Here is a 12148-nt window from a genome sequence, read left to right as displayed (position 1 = left end):
AACGTTGTTAATTTATTGTTAATAAATTATAGCCTATGAGGGAGGAAGGGTGACATAAATTATATTTTTGAGTGACAACATTTTAAATACAGCTCTGATGTTGTCATTCTAAAAAGTAAAACACTTAAAAAATTATAACGATAAAAAAAAATTGTTGTTATAATATATTTCAAAATAATGTGTGTTGTTTGATAAAATTATCGCTCTGTATAAAAATAATAAATAGCCAACAAATAATGACCGAAGTTCTTTTATCTTAGAGGTGAATAATAATACTACGAACAATAATTTAAGATAGGTACTTTAGACCAGCGGTTTCCAAATTTTTTCCGTGGTGTCCTTGTTTGGACCTAATCTAGCCATGGTGCCCCGCTGTGAAACCATAAAAGACAAACGAAAAAAAATTCCTATACATTTTAAATTATTTATTATGAACCGTGATCACCTTAGGTGCCCTTAGAAAATGCTTCTAGTGCACCGCGGTGTATAGTTTGCAGGAGACCTCCAAATTTCGATAATTTAAGACGTATCACAAACAAGGATTTTATAGGTACTAGTATAAAGTGATCAGTGATCACAGACCACGGCTATAGAATATACTAATGATAATACAGCATCCTTTGACCATTTAAACAATAAAACTTAGTTTATATGGTCGAAGATACCATCTATAGCAGAGGCGGTCAAACAGTCGATCGCAATCGACCGGTCGATCTCGGACAATTTCAAAGCCGATCATGTTAGAATTTATTTTTAGGACCACGCTCTCTAAATGTTTCTTAATAATTATAGTTATTCAACAATAAAAAAAAAAAATACGGAAGTCGATCCTCAAAGGTGAAGTATATTTTTAGTAGATCGTGACCGAAAAAAATTTGGCCACCCCTGATCTATATCATTAGCAGGTTTTGGATTTTATAGCATTTGCATATTTCTTATAAGATGCCTAAAAAGTAGCAGAGTAAGCTAAAAATGTGTTTCATGATTCGGATAACTCAAATTAAAAATTTTATTTTGATTTTTTTTAGCATATTTTGTGATTTTTTAATTTTTAGTGCTTTTTTTGGACTTTTTTGCTTTTTTACTCAGTAGCGTAGTTAGATACTTTTTCTTGGGTAGGCCCAATATTTTTATGTAATGATTATCAATGAATATTTGTATTAAATAAAAAAGTAACAGAATATCGTGTATTATACATTTATTATATTATGCATATTATGAGTATTTATTTTAAAATTTAAAACTCATAGTACCTACCAATATTAGTTTTATAAACTACACATATTTAATACAGGCCCGTAGCCTGACCAAATTTTCAGGTGGGGCAAAGTAAACTTTTTTTGAGGGGCATTATTTATAAAAACAATGTCTCTCTTATATTTTTAATATTTTTAAAGGGGGCTACTTCCAAGTTGTAGGAGGAAATAGTGGAGAGGTGCGACGATATTATACTATTATATTATTTTTACGAAGTTTACTTGGGCGAAATTTGCCATTTATATATGTATGGTCAAAATATAAAAGTAAATCCTCAGCTCCAAACGGGAAAATAGTTTTTAAGTGTGACATACCGTCTTCAACAAACTCTATTGGGAGAAATGCTAACCCGTCTATCATACAACAGAACAGATTGAACTCGTCGTCATTGCGAAACCGATTTTCAAGACCCAGCTCTTGTATTTTTCGGTAGGTGCTTTGTGTAAGGTGATAAAAACAACCACGGATATTTATATGTTTACCAAAAATATTTTTTGCAGCTTTAATCACAGCCATTTCAAAATCCATATTCTAAAACGTTGGGTCTGGGTATAAATCTCGATCTTTACAAATGTTCAGAATTATAGAAAACATACTTTCGTAAGACGATCTTGTTTTATTCTGCATTAAAATGAATAAAGTAGGAACATACACACTATTCTTCCTTGACGATGTCATCATAGACCATAGTAATCGGAAATCAGCGTTCGATGTTATCTAGTACCTACCTGTCCTACCTACTAACAATTTGTTGTAAAACAAATAACAATGTAGGTACCTATATCCATTTTTAGAATTTCTCTTGGTACCTACTAGGCAAGACAATAGAGTATAGAATATAGATAGTAGATACTAAAAAAATAGTATCAATAGGCTATAGTCATAGTAGGTAAAGGTATACCACAGAATAGTGTATAATAAGTAATAACGATTGTCATCAGCCAACGGCCAGCGCCTATTTTTGGAAACATTTTAATAAACTACATATGATACATGTATCTAAAACAGAATATTAATTGATTTCTAAGTACAAAATACAAATTTACCGATTTTAGAATTTGATCATTATTAAACATTAAACACAGAATTGCCGACTTTTTAAAATGTATTAGAGTGGGCACTGGGCATTTGTCATAGTCTGCACTTCTATCTCCAGAGTTATGATTTATCTTATTTTCGGTGTCTATAGAATTGTAACAATTGAAATTGGAAATAATAAATTCTTATCAAAATAGTAATAAATTATATTTTGAAGGTTATAATATACATTATACATTCTGTAACATACCGGTAAAAGTTGTATTATGTATGTAACAACAAGGCATTGTAATAAAACAACCATGCTCAAATAGTCAAATGTCCAGGAACCATTTATGCATATATTAAAAAATTGGAACATCTTATTTGTTTTTTTTTTTATATTAAGTAGTAAGCTAGCAATAATTAAAAACAATTATATTTATCAAGTACATTTATGATGTGTTAAGTATTACAAAAACCACAAAATAATTGGGTGAATATTACATCAAGCCCACGACAAATAATATTAAAATACAAAACTTAAGACATAAATACAGTTATTTTCTCTTAAATTTCTATCTTTAATTATTTATTTGAAGTTATTATATCAATGAGACTATTGTATTATGTAACAACTTAATGAATAATACAAATAATAATGTATTATAAGTACAAAATAACTAGGTATCTAATAGGTAAGTAGTAATTAATGATTATTAAGAAGTAAAAATGAGAATTTATTATTAATTCATATGTATATATATATTAAATAGGATATTTAAATGTACTAAAAATGTAGTTACAGATTATTTTTATTTTTAATATTTTATCTTATTTAGATATTTTATTAGTTAATATACATGAAAAGAAACCGTGATAATCAAAAGATACACAAAATAAGCATCTATTTATGATTTTTTTCAGTAACTATATAATATGAAGTATAATTTTATAGTTTATAATATTAATCATTTAAAACAATTTCAAAATATACATAAAAAATGATCAAAGTTCTTGTAAAACATTTACAATGAAATAAAAACACAAAGAAAAAATTATGTTTTACATGTGAGTGTCAATTTTAATATAATATTAATAACAATAGTTACACATCATTATCACTCATACAGATATATTAATTTTTTGTCATACAAATACATTTTATTATTATTATTTTTTTTTTTTTTTGTTTTAAATAAAATGTCTTAAGTAAGTAATTAACTGAAATCTATTTTAAAATTTCAATTAAAAATCTAGACTAAAATTAATTGTTATTCAACAATTCAAAACACACATTAACATAAATGTAGGTATATTATTAATAAAACAAATTATTAACAAAAACAATTGATTAAATGTCACAGACATAGTATAGTGTTTATTCAAAAAAAGTTAAGAGGATGTTAGCATACTACTAGTATTCTGTCTGATCCATCAAACTAGCAAATTTGTGTTTAGCAGAACTAATCTTGTGTACTTAACTTTAATACTTGTGTAAATTGTTCTAATATCAAGTTTAAACTTAATCAAATTATCTATTTAAATAAATCATAATTTGTATAAAAATTGAAATATTGCAAAAAAAAAAAACCAATGTACAAATACAAGTTTAACTTAATAGGTACATATAAATATTAAAGCTAACAATACAATACTAAACGCAAATTTACTTTGTTAAGGATATAATGGATAAATGGACTTTGTAATGGATAACAAATAGTATACTTACATCCTTTTAAGTAAACAGTAACACAAATCTATTTATCTAATCTATATGGTTATATATTATATAACATCACATTTATACTATTAGGATTATTTAATCTATAAAGTACATAGCATATTATAATTTTAAAATATGCCACATACAATATACAACTAAAACATATTTAAATTTTTTATATTAGAATAATATTAATAATAATAATTTATAACATTAATCGAGTCAACATTTAAAATCCCATCGGGCAAATTAGACTCCACAAGCTATTGGCAGTATCAACTGGTTAAAGAGTTTTAATTACCCTTTACGGATCAAAAACAACATCAACAAAAACTTTCAAAGGTAACCCCACCTAATATTTTTAAGTCTGAGAGTAAGATTATACTTACAAATTAATAACTGATTTAAAAAAATCCTTAAAGATTAGTTCACAACACAAATGTACATAATTATAACTGTATTCAAATATTGTAAAAACAAAATAAAATACCCAAATAATTTACATGATGCGGTAATTATAAAAGGGTTAGATATGATGAATTATTGATGATTCAAGTTTTTTATACTGAACTTGGTTCAAAGATTTGTTATACAAAAAACTAATAACAAAATACAATAAAAATCATACAAGACTTAACATAAAAAAACAACACTATAAAATTATGAGTTTAACAGTTTAAAAAATATATATTGGGCAAGGAGAAGGATTTTAAAACTTTTATTGATCAAAATTAGCATTCTTTTTAACAATAATACACTTAAATTTGTATAATATTTTTTTAAATAAATTATTTTATAAATTATATAATATATAAATACCTTAGAATAAATTTAATGTATTTTTATATTAAGTATTTACTATTCAATTTGTTAAAATATAAATTACTTTAATTATATTTATTTAACAGATAACTACTATATTAAACATTGACTAATACATTTTTTTAATATGCTAAAAATCACAGAATTTTAACAAAAACAATTTTGAAAAAACTAAATTTTGAATAAAAAAACTCAGGATCCTTACGTAATCACAGTTGGAGAAGTACGTCCAGTAAATTGTACCAATTTAGAAATCTCCAATGCTATCTGTAATTTAAACATATTTTTAATCAATAATAAAATTAGTAATAATTGAAAACATGTTTAAAATAGAACAATACTAGTATAACATCAGACCAGTAACATATTTTGGGTGTTTTTCAGGGGTATCATAAATATCACTTATTGATCCAGAAAAATTAAAATAATTCTTCAATATTTCAAATAAACTATAAACTTAGCTTAAAAATATACCTCAAAATGTGTCATCAGATATAATAAAATTAATTTTACTTGATATGAATATTTTGATACATATGATTGCTTAAATAAAATACTTATACATTGGGCTATTTTATTTTTAAGTCAGTGGGATTCAGTACTTGGAGGCAACCCCCCTTCCAGAAAAAAAAATATACCATTATTTTAAGCATTCAAAATAGTAAATCATTCCTTATTATGGATAATTCAGTTAGTCTAATCTAGTATTTCCTTAAATTTTTTAAATTTTAAGCCACTTAAAGAACTATTAATCTATCGTGGACCACTTTTATTTGTTGTTAATTATTATATAGTATTAACAAAAATAAAAATAGATGTAATATTAAAAAGAATAAAAGTTATTACATGTTCATTACACATATATATATATTTATTTTTTACAATATTATTTTTCAAGAGTTAAAAATTTATGTTTAACACGTTCAATGCCAATGTCAGATACCCTCTGACACGATATAAACACTCCTGGCTGATGTAGGAGGGTATCTGACGAGTGTTATATGTGTTTTCAAAGTTTTCTAAAATATTGGCTGATGACTAAATATTTGGTATGGCTACTCAGCATATAATTGTAAATAAGTTGGTAAAATTGGTTTTAGTTTAAGCTTTTAATGTGATTGTGAAAAGGTTTTATCTATATAACCATTTCGGCTCGGAGTGTAGCATAGTACCCTAAAATAACGTCGGCATTGAACGTGTTAAGATTTTCTGTACATTTCCCATTTTAGAAAATATTGATTGGTATCATAAATGTTAACTTTCATGAAATTTATCACTTTCCCTACTACTGAGATATTGGTTTAAAACTACATACTTGAATAAGAGGATTAAGAGCCACTTGAGCATCTTCTAAAATATTTGAGGTTGGTGGTTCATATGATTCAGCATATAAACGAATAGTAGCACCACTGCTGCCAGTACCACTTAATCGAAACACAAACCTGGATCCATCTTCAAATAACACTCTTATACCCTGTTTATAAATTAGACAAATATACCAATAAATCACAATATTCCATTTTGATATTTGTTATTAAAAATAAATGAATAAGTTTTTCTCTGTAAATCATCATTAATGTTTTTCACAAACTTGATTTACCTGTTTTTTAGTGACACTCTTATCAATTGGATCACAATATTCAAAATTATCAGCTTGTTTGAATACATAAACCTTTGAACCATAGATAAATTTCTGACCCTTAATTGCAGGATCAGTCACTTTTTTTTCCAAATCTGACATAAGTTGGTTAGATGGTTCAGATTCACAATTTTCATAGTCATATCTAGTGAAGTAATTACGTCCAAAAGTTTTCCAATGATTAGTAAGTATAGTTTCTACAGACTCTCCAGTATTGGCTAGCACTGATAACCATGCCAAGACAGCCCATATTCCATCTTTTTCACGAATATGATCAGAACCAGTTCTATAAATAAAATATAAAACAACTATTGCTAATAAATATAAGAATGAGTTTTTTACTTCTCAATATTACCCAAAACTTTCTTCACCACAGAGCGACAAACGACCTGCATCCATCAAATTTCCAAAAAATTTCCAACCTGTGGGTACTTCAAAAAGTTCTTTTCCTTGCTTTGCTGCTACCCTACATTATTTTTATTATTAAGCTATGTAAAAAATATTTTTAAAGATATAATAGAGAATATTTTACCTATCCACAGCTGCGCCTGTAGGCATACTTCTGGCGAAACCTCTGACACCATTCAGTTTAAAATAAGGGATACATTCTAGATTGTTTGCTAAAACAGCTAATGAATCACTTGGGTTGATGAAAAATGCTTTTTTACCAAGAATCATATTACGATCCTAAAATAAAAATCAATGAATTTAAAATAAAAAGAGTAAAAACATGTCAAGTTATAAGTATTTAACACATTGACTGCGTACTAATGCCAATTGATGTCATAAGTATCATTCGGTAGAGAGTGATTGACATCCTATATATAATATATTTAAAGTAAAAGGTTTATTATTCCTTTAGGTATTGCTGAATGTTATTTTATTTTTAATTAATGTGATTAAATACATATTTTAAAATATACATTTATATGAAGATCGAATCTATGACATATAGGAGCAGTTTTTATGTTATTTTAAGACATATGCAGTAGCCAAGTATTTTATTGTTAGATTTATTTTATTAACACGAATGCCCAAGTTTCCATAACCTACCAAGTTTATCGCTATACATTGTTTATGTTTCAAACATTTTACTATAAACCCTTTTATGTAAGGTTAAAGTTAAACAATTCCATTTTAAAATATTCTAATTTTATTATACTCGGTTTCAGTATTTACAAATTTATTTACTGATCAACAATATTTAATATACTTTGATCATTATATCTTGCATACTAAAACATCATTTATTAATCTTCAAATTAACTAACTGCAATAGTTTGAACAGGTTTTCTTATTTGAAATGGCAATATCAAAAAATATACATATATAAAAATGGCTAATAGGTTATTTAATAATATTAAGTTTTAAACTTGAAAAATATACCTCAAATTTGGTTCAATGAATTTTAAATTATCATATTATGTTGTACAAAAACTTACACCATCTCCATCAAAAGCTGCACCGAGATCATATTCTCCTTCTTGTAATGCTTTTACAAGGCCAAAAGCATAAGTAAGATTAGGGTCCGGATGAATTCCGCCAAAGTCGGTTAAAGGTACCACATTGATAGCACTATTAGATGGTGCACATAATTCTTCAATAAAAATCTTCTTTACATAAGGTCCAGTGACTATAAACATCAGTATTTTTAGTTTTTTTTTAAACATAATTTTGTATAAGGCAATTTGTAACAATAATAGAACAATAAAATATAATATTAGTTCACACAGAAAACATAAAGTAAAGAGATCTTATAGTAGAGGTACTTTGTTTTTTTTTTAATTATTAGGTTTGTTCCAACACGGAATTTGGGATAAGTTGCCAACTGACCCATAATTGATTTACAGCGCATACACTAATGTGGATTGATCATGGATTTTGACCACTGTTGGAACATGTTTCTGACTGTCCACCACGATTAAAGATAATCTTTAATCGTGCTGTCCACAATTGCAAAATAGATAATAGATAAATGTATGATAACAGTGTCTTGGACTTCCAGTCCGGTCAAAATCCGGGGATCATTTCGACTGTCAATAACCAGCCACAAAACTGATCTAATAACGTGTTGGAACAACTATCTGATAGTTTGAGTTTGCATTTCAGGCGAGTTGTAACTGAAAAATTCTACTATGCATGCTCCTGAAAGTTCTATGATAGTTTGACCGCATATTGGAACAAACCTATTGTTAAAATAAATTACAAATCTTAATTACGTTAAATTAGGTCAAATTTATAGATCAGATTAAATGTCAGCATGCCCTGTATGGGCAGCTGCTTCTCGAGAACAAAAATTAAAAAACTACAAACTCTTCAAAATAAATTTTTAAGAATAGCTCTAAAGGGCCGGTGGTTTATGAGAAACAAACAACTACACAATGATACAGGCCTAACATACCTATCTACTTGGATAACACAACAATTTAAAAATGTCCAAGAAAAACTTCACAAAGCTGACGGAGCACTCTAATACAAAATTGGCAGAAGATCTACCAATCTAAGATTAAAATCACGGCTACTACAGAATATCCTACTAGAACCTAAAGAAGACACTTCAAACTCAAATTCAGACCTAGACATATTATAAGCTAACCAAAATTAAAAATCATTGTATTATTATAAATATTTTTGTTAACATATTAATCTTAAATTGTATTTAAAATTGTAAAAATACCTGGTGTATTGACACAATTAAATAAATAAATAAATAAATAAAAAATAAAATAAAATGTTAATTATAAAAATATGACAGATAAATTTCATTTTTATCATGTCAGTTAACATGTTTTTTTTTTACCTCCATTCATTGAATCAATAAGAATATTAAAAGGTGCTTTATTATTGGATCCTTGAATTAACTTGCGAATAACATCAAAATCAAAAATACTTTTCATCAACTGAAGATAATCCACAACAGAGTCAATGACTTCTACTTCAAATTCTTTACCGCTAACCTAAAAGTAACATTTTTATTTCTTATTTTCAAGTTAATTAATGTGGTGAAAAATCTATACTTTGAAATATTGTAAGCCACAATATTCTATAGAACATTTCAAATCTGGTACAATACTATAAGAAGTGATATTTTTAGTCAACTCGTAGATGGCATTTGTAACAGATTCTGGAGCAGGACCTTTAAACAGAAAAAAAAATTAAAAATTAATATTAGTATCAGATAATTAGTATGGTTTGTATAATTCATTCTACCACAAATTAGATCTTACCTCCATTGGCTGTGTTGTACTTAATACCGAAATCATTGTTAGGACCTCCTGGGTTATGACTAGCTGTAAGTACTATGCCACCGGTTGCTTTATATTTTCGAATAATGCAGGACACAGCTGGAGTTGATAAAATTCCTTTATGCCCAATAATTAATTTCTTTACCTAGAGATTAAACAAGAATACAATTTTAAATAAATTCAAATAACAAACTAACTTAACAGTTAAAACACATTCATAAAATTCTAAATTTTCATATTTGAGAGCACTATAAATCAAATAATTTGGCTTTATACTATCATGATATATTAGTAAGTGTGATGTTAGTAAACTACATATAATTCAATACCTAGGTATTTAAAACTAAATATTTTGATTAAGTATTATTTTTATAGATTATAAAAATCTCATTAATTATTATTTATTTTTAGAGAAAATTTGGAAGTTGATTTTAAAATACCTATTTGCTTTCTATTTATTTCATATCTATGACTATTGAAAGTGAACTTCTGCCATCTATTTACATAGTTAATTATTTATCACTATATAAACATTAAGATTAAATATGTACATAACAAATATATTATTAATTATTAATTGAACTTATTGATGAACAAATTTAATAGCTATTATTAGTATTCGCAATTCATCTTTAATGATACTTGTTGTAAAATAAAATAATTTTTTTCTCGAAAATAATCAATACAAATGTAAAAATGTATATTTTTTATTAATGCACTTTTTTAAGAAAATTGTTATCAATCATACATCAATATTTCTACAGTTATCAGTTTGATCACCATTCTATAAAATTTCAAAGGACAGTCAAAAGCTTAAACTTTTTATAATATATCAAAATACTAAAAATATTATATAAGACTAAACATTGAAGGATTTTATAGGAACAATGATCTGAATTATACCTAAAATCTAAATCCACGTATCTAAATAATAATTCTATATAATATCATTTACAGTCTAAAGTATCAATTATACTTATATACTATATAGTATTATTGTTTTACATACTATATAATACTGACTATTGACTTATTATGCATTTGTTAAAATTGTTCAGAAAAAATATAATAGAATTAAGTATTAACGGAAAATCATTTTTAACTGTTCGCCAACGACGTATAGTGACGTACCTATAATATGGGTAATATATTATCATTACCGCCATTTACCGGCATTATTAGGGAGGGGAAGGTTATATTATGTTGTATGTTTAAATTATATATTATAATTATATATTATATATATAGAAAAAGAAAGATAACACGACGTAATTTATTCATAATGTAAAGCTCTGTTGACATGTGTGTATTACGTTATTACATGCGAGATTTACTGATCATAAAATTTCATAATTCATATTACAAAAAAAGAATATTGATACTATACAATTTGAAAACTTTGACGTCTACATTAAAAAACTGATTATCTACTTACTATACAGGTAAATAATAATATAATATGTACAAATATAAGTGTACGTTTTCAAGTATCAACTATCGAGTATGGCTCGTTATAGTATTTAATAATCCCAATAGGTGTATTAATATTGTAATGAAAATACCCGTAACTTATAAGAAATAGTCATTACTCATTACTATAATTATCATATTATACGTTTATGACACAAACTTTTAAAAATAAAACATAAAAATCGCGCATACTCTGATATAAAATAAACGCAAGGGAACCAAGATATATAACGACTACAGCTAATTTTTAAACATAAATTTAAATTTTAAAAATGTATTATAACCAACAGTGACTGTAAAGAATTGTCGAAAAAGCGACAGTTTACTGTATGAATTTTACGGAAAGAAAATCGCGCCGATTCAAAATCATATATTATACATCTAACAATTAAGAAAAAAATTGCAACTCGACGATATCGAATTTTGAAACATCTGACATTAATTAAATTATATAATATTCTATGGTCACATCACGTACCCCGTTGGCAGCGGCAATTTTAATAATCACGTCCACAGCTTCAGCGCAGAAGAACCGGCCGTCACCACCGACCACCAAGGTGCTTCCCGCGGCCGATGGCTGGACGGCGCCTAGCACAGCCTGCACGAAGTTTTCCGTGTAGTTTGGCTGCTGAAATACTTTGACAGCCTTGCGCAAACCACTGGTTCCTGGCTTTTGGCCTTCATACGCAGTCGTTTTCACTACCACTGGTTCCATAGCAAGACAGGGCACGAGCTAATATCGATGCACTCGGATGGGGACAAAGTAATGAGTTGTAGTCAGTAACGAGGAAATCACAAAAGCGGAGTGACAAGAAATACAAGACTATCAACTATGAAGCGTTTTGAATGTTCTGATGTTTAGTCGTCCTCCGGACTCGGAGCGTCGGCACGCGCACGCCGCCGTCCCGTCAGCTGATCAATGCTTCTGGAAGTGGAAGGGGCAGATTCAAGGTCGTCAGTGACGTCTTTTTT

At 27.3% G+C, this 12148-nt stretch overlaps 1 protein-coding gene across 1 annotated transcript; it reads right to left on the bottom strand.

Moving 5' to 3' along the window:
- Positions 1 to 2621: 2621 nt before the first annotated feature.
- On the bottom strand, positions 2622 to 12031 carry LOC114120792 (phosphoglucomutase). Its single transcript, XM_027982827.2, has 10 exons — positions 11655 to 12031; positions 9689 to 9851; positions 9479 to 9597; positions 9262 to 9418; positions 7904 to 8094; positions 6994 to 7148; positions 6817 to 6927; positions 6423 to 6747; positions 6138 to 6296; positions 2622 to 5089 (listed from the first exon to the last, which is right to left on the bottom strand). The coding sequence occupies exons 1-10, from the start codon at positions 11889 to 11891 to the stop codon at positions 5024 to 5026; spliced, it is 1683 nt and encodes a 560-aa protein (XP_027838628.2). The 5' UTR covers positions 11892 to 12031; the 3' UTR covers positions 2622 to 5023.
- Between the last annotated feature and the right edge of the window lie 117 nt (positions 12032 to 12148).

This window comes from Aphis gossypii, chromosome 1 (assembly GCF_020184175.1).
Source record: "Aphis gossypii isolate Hap1 chromosome 1, ASM2018417v2, whole genome shotgun sequence".
NCBI lineage: Eukaryota > Metazoa > Arthropoda > Insecta > Hemiptera > Aphididae > Aphis > Aphis gossypii.
This window is presented reverse-complemented; position numbering and strand designations above follow the sequence as displayed.

What these genes read in the sequence shown, in the direction of transcription:
- LOC114120792 (XM_027982827.2), bottom strand. Translation starts at nt 11,891, where the DNA reads ATGGAACCAGTGGTAGTGAAAACGACTGCGTATGAAGGCCAAAAGCCA. An exon ending in CAGCTTTTGATGGAGATGGT is followed by an intron (nt 7,149 to 7,903) that starts GTAAGTTTTTGT and finishes TTTTTATTTTAG; the next exon opens with GATCGTAATATGATTCTTGG. An exon ending in ACAGGCGCAGCTGTGGATAG is followed by an intron (nt 6,928 to 6,993) that starts GTAAAATATTCT and finishes AAAATAATGTAG; the next exon opens with GGTAGCAGCAAAGCAAGGAA.